Source organism: Myxocyprinus asiaticus, chromosome 4 (genome assembly GCF_019703515.2).
Source record: "Myxocyprinus asiaticus isolate MX2 ecotype Aquarium Trade chromosome 4, UBuf_Myxa_2, whole genome shotgun sequence".
NCBI lineage: Eukaryota > Metazoa > Chordata > Actinopteri > Cypriniformes > Catostomidae > Myxocyprinus > Myxocyprinus asiaticus.
The window spans coordinates 37,479,999-37,495,501 of NC_059347.1; the positions used below are offsets into that span (position 1 = coordinate 37,479,999).

General features: G+C 40.9%; 1 protein-coding gene across 1 annotated transcript; it reads right to left on the bottom strand.

Annotated features, from left to right (window-relative positions):
• Positions 1–21: 21 nt before the first annotated feature.
• On the bottom strand, positions 22–14,892 carry crata (carnitine O-acetyltransferase a). The gene is made up of 14 exons (XM_051691145.1): positions 14,749–14,892; positions 11,650–11,928; positions 11,370–11,488; positions 7,818–7,871; positions 4,894–5,059; positions 4,472–4,646; positions 4,010–4,188; positions 3,765–3,865; positions 3,548–3,667; positions 3,069–3,191; positions 2,817–2,952; positions 1,420–1,482; positions 1,153–1,290; positions 22–791 (listed from the first exon to the last, which is right to left on the bottom strand). The coding sequence occupies exons 1-14, from the start codon at positions 14,773–14,775 to the stop codon at positions 576–578; spliced, it is 1,896 nt and encodes a 631-aa protein (XP_051547105.1). The 5' UTR covers positions 14,776–14,892; the 3' UTR covers positions 22–575.
• Between the last annotated feature and the right edge of the window lie 611 nt (positions 14,893–15,503).

Genomic DNA, 15,503 nt, shown 5'->3' on the forward strand with positions numbered 1-15,503 from the left:
GACTGAAATAATGTTTGTAAATGTTATTAAAGAAAACATAATATTTATTAAAAACATGTTAATGTGCAAATTACAATAGTAACTAAGAAACAAATGCTTTGCAAATGTAACTATTTACATTATGGCATTTAAAACAGTGCATAACAATGCACACAGTGGATAACCTTTACATAATTTTTTGGTACTTGATTACATTTAATCTCTTATTTGTAAAGGAGAGAGGATCACATGACCTTTTTCCTTTAATCACAAATTCACCATAATACCAAGTTATTTCTGGTATAATAGCTATACTCAGAAAATTAAATACAAAGAAAACACAAATCAGCAAAACCTGAATGACAGACCTATTTCTTTCTTTCTTTTTTTTTTTTTTTTTTTTTTGGGTCTATTTGAACAAACAAACAGCAGCGCATAGGCATATAATTTTAAGGATTATCATTCAGTTTCAAGGCTTGTCAAAGATCCATTCAAATCCAGTCCGGACTGGTCAAATACAAAATAAAATCTCTCCTTAAATGTCTAGACAGAAATGGTCAGTTGAGATAGAGCAAGTCTAGTTGACACAACTGTCCTTAGAGCTTGGCTTTGGGCGTCTGCTCCAGAAGGGTCTTCACGTCTACAAGAGCGTCCTCTAGAGCTTGGGCCAAACGTGCCGCATTGGTGTCCTGGCAGCTGTTGAAAGCAGAGACAGCAAAGTTAATGTGTGTCTCCATGGGGTTGTAGCAAACGCCATAACCGTCTGGAACCACTGGACCGAAGCACATCACACAGTTGGTTTTTGCTGGCACCTGGGAGAGGAGAAAGAAACAGGACAGGGGAAAGAAGAAAAAATAAAATAAAAGTATAGAACAGTCTTATTTAAGAACATAAGTGTTAGATGCTCAGTTTAGTTATGTTTCACAGTTAAATAAAGACTAGATGTAAAGAGCCACCATTTGATTATTTCAATGAGCCAAATAATTAAAAAACAAACACTGTGAACATTTAAAGGTGCAATACATTTACTTATTTGCATATAACCCCATACTGAACACAATGCAAAGACTTAGTTTTACAAATAAGAGATAATTTACATGTGCCTCAGTTTCAAGTTGTTACCTCTGGGAGTTCTAATACTCAAAGTGCTTACAGTGAAAGCTCTGTTAGTACCTGGCTGGTGGAGAGGTTGTAATGCAGCGCCACAGCATATGACGTGTCCATGAATATCTCTGGCAAGGCAGAAAGGTCTTCAATAGCCTGCATTTTCAGCCCAAGCAAATGCCTGTCAATGGCTTGACCACGGATCGCCTACACATACACGCATGGGATGAAGAATGTGGAAAAGCTTTAGAGCAGACTAATGGTGATTGACAAAACATACTTATTGCAGTAACAAAATGATGGTGAACTGAACACTCTTGGTGTGAATTCACTCACCATGTCTGTGTACATTCTGTGTGCTCTGACAGCTTTTTCAAGCAGAGCCACTTTCTCTGTGTTCTGTCAATCAAAATGACATTGTTACGGTTATGTTATTTCTTCCATGTTGGATCAATTAAAACACTTATGCACAGGGTATGAAATTTGCACCCGCCACCAGCCAAATGCGGGTTTATTTATTTGCAGTGGCTGGTTATTTTGCTCATCTACCCGCCACTGTGGCAGGCAACCTGCAAGACGTCTTGGAGTGACAAATGACAAGAAATGCCATTAGACAAAGATGTGCATTTAAAGAAGCACACTTGATAATATTTTAAGAGACCAGACGAAAGAAAACTTGATGATGCACGAGTCTGATTCGCTGTGTTCAGAGGGTTATTGGCGCTTTGGCACTCTGTCTCGCGGAACACATGCATATAACGAGTTATCACTATTTCTTCTCCGTCAGTCACCTGGGAACAATTTGTCGTCTATGAGAATGCTGCATATATGATCTCAGACAATTTCAGGATGCAACGACATTGGGACTACAGGTGAATTGTCATGAGTCATTATTTAGTACAACCTCAGAAATGGTCCTTGTACAAGAAGTTTCTATTCTTTGCTTGTCTACTCCTTAGCCTCCATGTGAATGTTGTAAAAAAATATCATCATGATAAAAATAATAGCCTGGTATTATATGTTATATTTTATTTTCTAAAAAAAAAAAAAAAAAATTTCAAAATTACCGTATTTTCCGGAACATAAGTCGCAGTTTTATTCATCATCTGAAAGGTCCTGCGACTCATAATCCAATTCAGAATATTTGGCCTTTACAAAGTACTTTATGTACTATTTTGTCCATCATAATATTACTGTTCTAACAAGCTCTAAATAGCTGTCAAACGCAACTCCTCACATGTCCATAAAATGATGTTTCATCACACTCGTAGTAAAAACATTCAGTCAGTGAACCGGATAATTAATACATTGCAAAGAGGGTTGCAAATATCAGAAATATCCACAGTTGCTAATGTTACTGAATGAATAGAATATAACAGGTATATTGTTTTATTCACAACACGATTTTGACACGGTGCGAGTTACAGTTAGGTGTGACTTTATTTCCGGAAAATACGGTATATACAGTATATATACTACATCAAAGTGGCTGGTAAAATTGGGCAATCACCTGCCACTGTGGTTGGTGGGCAAAAAAGTTAAATTCATACACTTCTTATGCACCTTTGTAAAGGATTGGTGATCTCAATGACTAAAAACATCTACAGACAAACTCCACAACAAAACATCTACTGTATATCAAATTTAAAGTGACCACGTAGACTTCATTGATGCCATGATATTCAAACTGTGCATATGAATTCAACTCAAGTGTCTACTAGAGATGACCACACCTGTTTGGTTGGGTCATCCATGGCCTTAACAAATCTGGCCGAGTCAATGGAGGTCGAACGAATGGTGTCTGTTCGACCCAGTCTGAATATGCGGAGGGAGGCGCTCTCATAGGTAGGACAGCAGCGCTTGTACATCCTAAAATTCAGTAAATTGTTAATCTGAGCATCAAAGATATTAGAATAAAGGAGGTTACAATCAGGGAATAAATAGAAAAAATTAATAACAGGAGTGACTGTAATAGTGAGGATTACCTGTAGTATGCTAGCTGGAGAGCCATCTGAATAAAGGCATCAGGGCTCATCTTCTGCGACTTTGGGAAATCTTTGCCAAAATGCGAGAACACCCTGACTTTCATATCCAATTCATGAACCATACTGCAAAAAAGAGAGCACCAGTAATTATGGATCGTGGCTGGCTCATCTATATGTTTGGTCTGATCTGCAACACACAGCATATGAAACCCCTTTTGGGTGCAGCCTGAAATACAATCTATAGTAAGAGGGTTCATTAGTCAACAATAGTACCATGTTGGTCATCCCATATTAAAATAAATAAATAAAAAAATTGATATATTATTCATGTTTGCAAACTGTAGTGTGTCTGTTTCTTACAACAACAGATACATCAAATGCTACGCAGATCAAATTGAACACCCCTCAGACCAAATGATTTCAACGAGGCATGAAGACAAATGAGGTTTGATGTTGAGTGAAATCTCTCAGTTTCTCACATATTCATGTTTTGTTTGGCCTCCTCAATGTCCTTTTTGATCTCTGGCGTGATGTTGAAACGAAGTTTCAGAGGCATACGCAGTGGGATCATTGGGGTACGGACCATCTCAGACTTCTTCCTGCACCAATACAACCAAGTGGCATCTTAGCTACATTTACTATACTGTAGTTACAATCTGAAATTAATTGTTCACATTTAATCAGTTTTTGTCTTACGTGTATTCCACCACATGGTCGATCAGCGACACGATAGGTGGACCCTCAGCAGGAGCGTGTTCATAAATCAACCCACATGTCCCATCCTCTCCAATAATAAACTACAGACACACAAAAACAGTGATTGGAGAGACAGCATCAATGTCTTTGCCATAGATCTCAGCCAAAATCAATGCTTATTCTTTTATTGCCATATGAGGGACCATAAACATGAAAACAAATCTATCATTGTTTATAGGTCCAACCTGCAATGTTTTGTCGAACCAGCGATTTCCGCTGTTCCACCTGCTGCCTCCTCCATGCAGCATCTGAACTGCAGCTCGGGTGCGGTACATGTCATCAGATGCTCGTGGCATGGGAGCGTCCAGACAGACTGTGAAGATACTCTTCTGAATGGCTCTCACAGACTCTTTATTCGTCTTATCTGAAAGTGACAAAGTATCAATTAAGGATCTTCATGGAAAAATACGTGCACTTCTCTCTAGAGTTATCATGGCAAATGTACAACCCTAATTATAAATACATGTATAGTTTTTACACTGCTTTAAAATGTATTGAATTGTTGTCTTTTTCAAGTTTTATTTTTTGAGCTCTTACTAACTGTGCTTTGTAGATTTAATGTTAATGTCACACAGTATTTTTTTAAAACACATTATACTGCCAGCATTAAAGACATTAATATGCCTGACAAAGCCTGACATCCCCACCCTTGATGAGGTTGTTGTAAGCTTTGCCCCAGCTGTTGCGGTGGTTGGAGGTGAGGATGCCAATAGGCTCTTTGTTGCTCTGTAAGGAAGAGTTCCAGATTTTCTCCAGCTGCATGTAGATCTGATCTACAGTCAGTGGGGTACCGTCACTGTTGTATACATCCAGCACAAAGAACTACATGTTAAAAGAATAAGAGACGAAGGTGCTTATTACTATACTTAGCCAAGATGTGGGTTAAACTGTAGTTGACCAGACTGTCATTGGTCATGTCTTTAAATAAAAATAATGCAAAATATACAGTAGTTTCATTACTGGTAAGAAATATTTATGGCTGGTAAATTTTCTCAATACACCCATCACTAGCAAGTGTGGCAAAAAGATAAATTTGCACCATGCTTGGAAGTATGTAACAGGGACTGACCTGGAAGTTGTGCACTACGGTGATATGTGTGGGGGGCCTCTTGTCCAGGGCATAGTTCACCACAGTGTCCCTCTTTGTTCCAGGGATCCGACAGGACGAGAGCACCTGATAGTACTGGTTCATACATAGTGGTTTCCCACCTAGATACTCCACTGGCAATGTTTCACTGATCAAAAGGGACAAACATAATACCTAATGTTCTCATTTCAAAAGTCTCAGAATCTTATAACATACTATATATGTACAGTATACTGTATGGACAGTCAGAGAGAGCTGTGTGTGTTTAAAGAGGTGTTCCGCCAAAAAGCGAGTAAAAGGAAAAATAAAGAAATATTATTTGAACAAAGTATGCCGTCTCCTGCTTCCTCATTCCCTGGAACCAAAGGATTTGTTACAGTGGTGCCGAAAACCCAGGAAGGAGGAAGTTCGCTGTCATGGAATCCTCGCTGCTGGCCATCAGAACCCTCGCTGGCATCCACCAGATTCAACATCAGGGCCCCCTGGAGCTGCGGTCAGAGCAGGAATAACGGTTCCAGGCCATGATGCAAGCCCAGGTAGAGAGGTGATCTGGAGCTTGATGCCACAGAGGGTACTCCAGCAGCGACCCGACCCCGCCTGCTGTGCCTCAGATCACGCTGGCGAAGATGGGACCACAGGACAACACCGAAGTCTTCAGAGCTTTTCGAGCATGCCATGGAGGGGTCGGGGTGGTCCCGAGCACAGTGGGCGGTCCATCTGTTGCCTTTGTTGTCGGTGGAGGCTCAGCTTGCATTACAACAGCTACCTGTTGCAAGTCTGCTGGAGTACTTGGACCTGAAAAGAGCCATCCTGCAACGGGTTGGCAGTAAATAATCTACGAGAATTGTCACAGGGAGATAAGGTCCTCATGTTATTACCCACATCGAGCTCTAAATTATTAGCCAAGTGGCAAGGGCCCTCTGAGGTCACATGGTCAGTTGGTTGGGGGAGTCGACTATGAGGTAAGATGAACGGATAGAGATGAAGCACTGCAAATTTACCATCTGAATCTCTTAAAACTGTGGAGAGAGGTGGTACTTGTGGCTTTGGTGATGTTCGTCCTAGAGAGGGCGGAGTTAGGACTGGAGGTGGAATCAAAAACCACTCATCAAACCACCCCGGTGCCCTGTGGAGACCGCCTCTCACCGTTCCAAGTCAATGAGGTTGCCAGGTTTCAAAAGGAGCTTTCCAATGTGTTTTCGCCTCTACCCGGTCGTACGAAACTCATAGAACACCACATTAAGATGACTCCGGGAGTGGCGGTACGTTCCCACCCCTATCGGTTACCAGAACACAAGAAAAAAGTGGTCTGGGAAGAACTCAAGGCCATGCTATATATGGGGGTAATTGAGGAGTCCCACAGTGATTGTGTGGACTATAGAAAAGTTAACGCAGTGTCTAAATTCGACGCGTACCCCATGCCTCGCATTGACGAACCGCTCGGTTAGGTGTGGGTCATTTTGATTTGACACTGGATTTAATGAAGTGTTATTGGTAGATCCCCTTGACTCCCATGTCCTGAGAAAAATGGCTTTTTCCACTCCGTTTGGGTTACACCAATTCGTTACCCTTCTGTTCGGTTAGTTTGGGGCCCCGGCTACGTTTCAGTGACTCATGGACAAAATTCTCTGCCCACACTCTGCATATGCTGCTGCCTACCTAGACGATACTATTATATATAGCAATGATTGGCAGCGGCATATCCAGCATCTGAGGGCCGTCCTGAAATCACTGAGATGGGCGGGACTCACAGCAAATCCGAGGAAGTGTGCAATTGGACAGGTGGAAGTACGGTATCTGGGTTTCCACTTGAGTCATGGACAAGTGCGTCCCAAAATTGATAAGACAGCAGCTATTGCGACTTGTCCATGACACAAGACCAAAAAGGAGGTGAGACAGTTCCTGGGGCTGGCTGGCTATTATCGTAGGTTTGTATCTAACTATTCGGATGTCACCAGCCCACTGACTGATCTCACTAAAAAGGGAACACCAGATCCGGTCCAGTGGACGGAGCCGTGCCAACAGGTATTTACACAAGTGAAAGTTGCACTCTGTGGTGGACCACTCTTGCATTCCCCTGACTTCTCTCTCCCTTTTTTGTTACAGACAGATGTGTCGGACAGGGGGTTGGGGGCTGTATTATCCCAGATAGTGGAGGGGGAGGAGCGCCCTGTGCTGTACATTAGTCGGAAACTCTTGGTGCATGAGACGAAGTACAGCACAATAGAGAAAGTGTGCCTGGCCATCAAATGGGCAGTCCTCACCCTCCGGTACTACCTGCTTGGGAGGGCCTTCATTCGGATCATGCCCCACTCCAATGGCTCCACCGAAGGGTATTAACACGTGGATCACTCGTTGGTATCTGGCACTTCAGGCTTTAAATTCGAGGTGGTCCACAGACTGGGGGAGCAGATGGCTGTGACCGATTTTTTCTCTCAGAAAAGGGGGGAGTCGGTAGCAGGCTGGACAGTTCCCTGGCCTGAGTCGGGCAGTGGGGGAATGTGGAGGCGGGGGTGTGATTGAGTGCCGATCTGTGGAGAGTGAGGTCCTGGAAAGCTGCGTAGTTAAGGATTTACACCTGTGGAAACACCTGATTTGTATCCCCAGTGAGCTGTGAGTCGGAGATAAAAGGTGAGGAGATGGTGGCAGACGGGAGAGAGAGCCAAGCTTCAGAGCTGTGAGTGTGTGTTTAAAGAGGTGTTCTGCTGAAAAGTGAGATGTAAAAAGAACAATAAAGAAATATTATTTGAACAAAGTATGCCGTCTACCACTTCCTCATTCCCTGGAACCAAGGGATTTGTTACAGGGGGTATCCACATACTTTAGGCCATTTAGTGTATGTTACACTGTATTGTACTGTATGTTTCGGGGACATTGGAATTTTCATTGGAAAGAATGTCACTCACTTGTCAATCATGGTCTTGAAATCTAAAACTCCACTGATTAATTTAGCAGCATATCTGTGAGAAGAAAAAAACAAAAAAAATTATAGACTGCTAATTTTACAGTTATTTTAAACAAGTATTTAAACATATTGCCATTATAACAATTTTACAGCAGATACAGAAGGCACCTGCTGTGTCATGTGCCTTTGGTTCATGTTTGGGATTTCAACATATCACATTTTACTGCTGATCTGTGACCAGATTGTTCAATATATATATATATATATATATATAATACACACAGTATTCAAGAGGAAAGGCTGGCACCTGGCCATCACTTAACTGAGAGCAACAACAATTTGTACTCTCTAAATTGCAAAGCTAAAAAACAATTCTACAGCAGATATAGAAGGCACCTGCTGTGTCATGTGCCTTTGGTTCATGTTTGGGATTTCAACATATCACATTTTACTACTGATCTGTGACCAGATTGTTCAATATATAATACTGATATATATATATATATATATATATATATATATATATATATATATATATGTACACACACACAGTATTCAAGAGGAAAGGCTGGCACCTGGCCATCACTCTACTGAGAGCAACAACAATTTGTACTCTCTAAATCGCAAAGCTCAGCTTGGTTAGAGAGGGTTAGTCTGTACAAAGGTCATCATTATGGGTAACACGAAACAAGTGCCTCACCCTGTAGTAATGTTACTCTGTGTCAAATCTAGTGCTGCCTGTGGATTTAGTTCATGTGGAAACACTTGAAAAATATTTCCGTTTTCTAAAAGAAGCTCCAGTAACAGGTGAGCATGGTGCTAGCAACAAAGTTACTGTTGTGCTCAAAAGTTTGCATACCCTTGGAGAATTGGTAATATATGTACCATTTTTGAAGAAAACATGAGTGAGCAGGCAAAACACATTTATTTTATTTCTTATGGGATTCATATTTAACTGTAGGTTATAACAGAATGGCACAAACATAAAACAAAACATGGCAACAAAGAAAAAAATGAAATGACCCATGTTCAAAAGTCTGCATACCCTTAGTTTTTAATACTGTGTATTGCCCCCTTTAGCATCAATGACAGCGTGCAGTCTTTTGTAATAGTTGTCTATGAGGCCCCAAATTCTTGCAGGTGGTATAGCTGCCCATTCGTCTTGGCAAAATGCTTCCAGGTCATGCAAAGTCTTTGGTCGTCTTGCATGAACCGCATGTTTGAGATCTCCCCAGAATGGCTCGATGATATTAAGGTCAGAAGACTGTGATGGCCACTCCAGAACCTTCACCTTTTTCTGCTGTAACCACTGGAGGGTCAACTTGTCCTTGTGCTTAGGGTCACTGTCGTGCTGGAAAGTCCAAGAGCATCCCATGCTCAGCTTTCGTGCAGAAGAATGCAAATTGTCTGCCAGTATTTTCTGATAACATGCTGCATTCATCTTGCCATCAATTTTCACAAGATTCCCCGTGCTTTTAGAGCTCACACCCCCCCAAAACATCAGTGAGCCACCACCATGCTTCACAGTGAGGATGGTATTCTTTTCACTATAGGCCTTGTTGACCCCTCTCCAAACATAGTGCTTATGGTTGTGACCATAAAGCTCTACTTTGGTCTCGTCACTCCAAATTACAGTGTACCAGAAGCTGTGAGGCATGTCAAGGTGTTGTCGGGCATATTGTAACCAGGCTTTTTTGTGGCATTGGTGCAGTAAAGGCTTCTTTCTGGCAACTCGACCATGCAGCTCATTTTTGTTCAAGTATTGTCGTATTGTGATTATTGAAACAACCACACCGTCTTTTTCCAGAGCAGCCTGTTTTTCTCCTGAGGTTACCTGTGGGTTTTTCTTTGTATCCCGAACAATTCTTCTGGCAGTTGTGGCTGAAATCTTTCTTGGTCTACCTGACCTTGGCTTGGTATCAAGAGATCCCTGAATTTTCCACTTCTTAATAAGTGATTGAACAGTACTGACTGGCATTTTCAAGGCTTTGGATATCTTTTTATATCCTTTTCCATCTTTAAAAAGTTCCATTACCTTGTTACGCAGGTCTTTTGACAGTTCTTTTCTGCTCCCCATGGCTCAGTATCTAGCCTGCTCAGTGCATCCACATGAGAGCTAACAAACTAATTGACTATTTATACACAGACACTAATTGCAATTTAAAAAGCCACAGGTGTGGGAAATTAACCTTTGCCATTTAAACCTGTGTGTGTCTCCTTGTGTGTCTGTAACAAGGCCAAACATTCAAGGGTATGTAAACTTTTGATCAGGGCCATTTGGGTGATTTCTGTTATCATTATGATTTTAAAAGGAGCCAAACAACTATGTGATAATAAATGGCTTCATATGATCACTAAACTTAAATAAAATACTTTTTTTTTTGCATGATCAGTCATACTTTCAAAATCAATGCCAAAATTTCCCAATTTCTGCCAGGGTATGCAAACTTTTGAGCACAACTGTATGTGTTCCATTCCCGGAGAGCACACATGCTGCTAAAAAATTATACCTTGAATGCACTGCAAAATACTTTTAAGTATCTGCCAAATAAATAAATGTAAAATGAAAATGATCTGACTCACCAATCAAACATACTTAGACCCCATTTACACTTGGTACGCGTTTTGGTGATCCGATCACATGTGGTCAGCGCTAAATACAGGTCTAAACTGGATCTAAAGCATTTTGTGATCTGATCACAAAAACCACATAAGAGGGTAGACGCATGTGACCACATCGCATTTGAGGTGTAAATGCTAATCCGTCCTCAGTAAATCCAAGACAGCAGCGAAGCGCCATCCTCAACTGTCAATCAACCGCTGCACTAAAACAAGAGTTTAAACATGGCGGTTACGAGCGGCTTTAAAATGAAATAATCGTCCGAACTGAAAATGTAAAAAAGCAGATACATACAAAAGCAACAGAACTCCACAGATCTTCTTCAGTGTCAGATGTAAACACAGATGAGAAGTACGAACATCTGAAGCTCCTTAATACAGGTAATCCACTAAAATAACAGAGAATTCTGCTCGAAATGTTGTGTTTGTGCTTAGATGAAATTTCAGCTGAATCTGGGAGAAACAGCATGCCAATATCTTTGTGCTTTCTCGTCTATTATGACTTTTTTGCAGTTTATCATCATACAGTAACACACTGACATAGTGATTGATGTCGTCATGAGTTCCTCCCCTCAAAATCCAAACACAAGCAGACGCATTTAAGCGACCAAGTGTAAACAGCGATGTGTGTCTCACCTGACCACCACGTGATCGGATCACCTGAGACGCATCTTAATACCAGGTGTAAGAGGGGTCATACTAAAATGATGCTCAGCTAAAATCTGAATAGTGTTGATTCAGAATCAGATGATTCAGATCTAGCCTACTTTTCATTAGTAAGTTGGCCTAATAGTATTAAACACTATGTGTCGACATAAGATGTTTAAAGTGGCACATAACAGCAGACTTCTAAATGAGCTGTGTTAAAATTAGTGGTTACTTATAAAATTAGTTGACTATTTCTGACGTATATATGAATCCACCCTGGCCTAACCTCATTTGGCCTTGACGATCACTGAACTCTAGACGGGGAAGGATGACCCCAGGACTTGAATGTACGACAACTGGCATCCGGTAATCTAGGTAGGCTGTCTGTAACCACCAGTCAGAGAGCTAGCAGTGAAAGAGTGGGAGTAAAAGAAAACAAACCTTTAAAAAAAGCTACTGGTAGTTGGATTAAAAAGCACTGTGATACTAAGTACAACGATTTTTTGTTTTACATAGTTATGTATTTGCCCCCACAATGGGCTCCTGACTACTCCACATGGTTTTACCCAGTTCTCTGTCTTCCTTGCTCGCTGCTCCAGGCCCTTCTGAAGTCGCTCTCCAACACCGCCTGGCTTCTGAAACTCCTCCAGCAGTTGGCGGGTGTGATTCAGTTCTTCCGGGTCTACGATGGGGTCCAGAACAGCCAGATAGCGATCGCATGTTTGTTTCAGGGGTGGCACTGGTAGCTTAGGCAGACCTTCCTGGTGGGCCAAGTAGCGACCAGTGATCCGTGTCACTGACAAAGGCTTTACCAGGCTGGAGGGTTTCACCATGCCAGCTTTGACCTGAAAATATCCCAGGTGATGTAACAGTGACTGTATTAGACCACAGATAACAGAGATCAGAACATAGTTTTTATTATTTATATATATATATATATATATATATATATATATATATATATATATACACACACACACACACAGCTCTGGAAAAAATTAACAAACCACTGCAAAATTATCAGTTTCTCTTGATTTACTATTTACAGGTATGTGTTTGAGTAAAATGAAAATTTTTGCTTTATTCTAGAATCAGAATCAAAATGAGCTTTATTGCCAAGTGTTCTCACATACACAAGGAAAAATGCACACAGAACATTACAGTGAAACACAGAATATAAAACAAGGTAAGAGTATAAATAACAGGACATACAACAGAATGGCGTATGCACATGTGCAAGTGGTAATATATGTGCAAGGTAGGGGTATGTACAGTTATTGAATTAAATATGTGAATTTACATATGTACATAAGATTTGTATTTACATCACTGCACTATGGGGGAGTCCTTAACTGTTCATGAGGAAAATGGCCTGAGGGTAAAAACTGTTCTTGTGCCTGGATGTCCTGGTGCTCAGTGCTCTGTAGTGCCGGCCAGAGAGCAACAGTTCAAGGAGGGAGTGGGCAGGGTGTGTGGGGTCCAGAGTGATTCTACCAGCACGTTTCCTCACTCTGGAGACGTACAGGTCTTGGGGGTGGGCAGGGGGGCACCAATAAACCTCTCAGCAGTCCTGACTGTCCATTGTAGTTTCCTTCTGTCTCATTTGGTGGCTGAACCAAACCAGACAGTTATAGATGTATACAGGACCGACTCAATGACAGCCGAGTAGAACTGTGTCAGCAGCTCCTGTGGTAGCCCCAGATCATCACCGATCCTCCACCAGATTTCACAGTGCGTGTGAGACACTGTGGCTTGAAGGCCTCTTCAGGTCTCCATCTAACCATTAGACGACCAGGTGGAGGATCATTGATGATCTGGGGGTGCTTCAGCAAGGCTGGAATTGGGCAGATTCGTCAAGGTTATCCTGGAAGAAAACTTTCTTCCTTCTGCTCTGACAATGTTCCCCAACTGTGAGGATTGTTTTTTTTTTCAGCAGGACAATGCTCCATGCCACACAGCCAGGTCAATCAAGGAGTGGATGGAGGACCACCGGATCAAGACCCTGTCATGGCCAGCCGAATGTCTAAACCTGAACCCCATTGAAAACCTCTGGAATGTGATAAAGAGGAACATGGATGTTCACAAGCTAATTTTTGCGCCAGGAGTGGCATAAAGTCTCCCAACGGCAATGTGAAAGTCTGGTAGAGAGCATGCCAAGAAGCATGAAAGCTGTGTTTGAAAATCAGGGTTAATCCACCAAATATTGATTTCTGAACTCTTCCTAAGTTAAAACATTAGTATTGTGTTGTTTAAAAATGAATATGAACTTGTTTTCTTTGCATTATTCGAGGTCTGAAAACACTGCATCTGTTTTGTTATTTTGACCAGTTGGCATTTTCTGCAAATAAATGCTCTAAATGACAATATTTTTACTTGGAGTTTGGGAGAAATGTTGTCAGTAGTTTACAGAATGAAACAAAAATGCTCATTTTACTCAAACACATACCTAGAAATAGTAAATGCAGAGAAACTGATAATTTTGCAGTGGTCTCTTATTTTTTTCCAGAGCTGTCTGTGTGTGTGTGTGTGTGTGTGTGTGTGTGTGTGTGTGTGTGTGTGTGTGTGTGTGTGTGTGTGTATATATACAGTACTGTGCAAAAGTTTTAGGCACTTGTGAAAAATGTTGCATAGTGAGGATGTCTTCAAAAATAATGAAATAGTTTTCATTGATCACTTAATGTCATACAAAGTCCAGTAAACATAAAAAAGCTAAATCAATATTTGGTGTGACCACCTTTGCCTTTAAAACAGCACCAATTCTCCTAGGTCACATGGACACAGTTTTTCTTGGTTGTGGGCAGATATGATGTTCCAAGCTTCTTGGAGAATTCGCCACAGTTCTTCTATCTATTTAGGCGGTCTCAATTGCTTCCGTCTCTTTATGTAATCTCAGACTGACACGATGTTCAGTGGGGGGCTTTGTGGGGGCCATGACATCTGTTGCAGGGCTCCCTGTTTTTCTATTCTAATCTTTTCTATTTGCAAAGTAATGTTTGGGAGTCTAACATTTCTATTTCCTATTGACACACTAAAGCTGAAGATATAAATAACCATCTTAAGACAAATGTTTTTGTGAAACATCTTATGTGTCCAAGACTTTTACCTTGCATAGACAATATGAGATAATAGCATTGGTCACTTGGCTTATTTTATGAAGATGGTTTCACATTAGTACCAAAAAGTGACAGAAGACCAATGAATTGAAAGATGAAGCCAAAAAAATGTAGTCTAATTAAAGATCTAATCATACATACCATCCATCTATGAATAACTGGACGTGAAAGTGAGCAGACTCACTTTAATCAAATGACTCAGCATTGTACATGACTGCCAGTAATGCAACATGTAGTAAACATATTGTTGCGTCTGTCATTAACAAAATAAACACCTTCATTAGAGCTGACAAGGCCCGTGATACAATTACACGATGGTGTTAGGTATCTGCATGCAGTACTGAAGGAGCTGTCGAGTGGACATTGCTTTTCTGTACTGTACCAATATTGGTAAACTGTCAATACTTCATATTCCGCTAGCTTTACTGCTAACTAACAATAAACAACCTGCACGCCAGTACAGCATAACTCATACTCACCGTACAGACTGACAGTTAGCCTTGTTTATGTACGCTAAAAGATCAGATTACGTTTAAAAACTTGCTTACTCACCATCGTCCTGACCAGAGTGCCCCACATAACTCAAAATCACAAAACGCCCTCAAATCAGACAGGCCTGAGGAGGAACAGACGCGATCAGAGTCCACTGGGCAATACTTGCAAAAACGCCATCACTGCTGCGCTGCTCCAATTCACCGCTAGACGGCGTGCGAGTGTCGACAACACAATCCACGCTCAGCCCACTGACAAATGAGGTCTATGGGATCAAACTCCCGTCAAAAGTATTGCGGTCACGGATCCAAAAATAAAGCGTCAATCAAAAAATAAGTGCAGATAAATAAATAATAAGTGCAAAAATAAATAAAAAGTGCAAAGACAAAATAAAAAGTGCAGATCAAAATAATTAGCGCAGATCAAAAAATAAAGCATAAATCAAAAATATATAAACACATTTAAAATATGCTGAAAAAAAAAAACAACAGAATTATTTAAGCAAAATCATAAGAATTGCAAACAAAATCATATTTTCCTTGGTTATATTACTGTTTTTTTATGCTCTCTGACAATTTTGCTCATATTTTCATTTTTTTTTCACTTACGCTGTATTTTTCTTTGCTTTTGTTTCCAAGTTCTGCGCTTGGTTTTCCAAAACTTGTGAGTAGAGTTTAATGTAAATCAGGGGGCATTTTGCATCCCTTTTGGTCCACTATTTCTTGATCGACTGCTCCTCCTCTAGCCAATCATTCGAAGAGGGGAGGTGACGTCACTCCAATGCAACTCCGACAGTTGCTGCTCAATATTATATT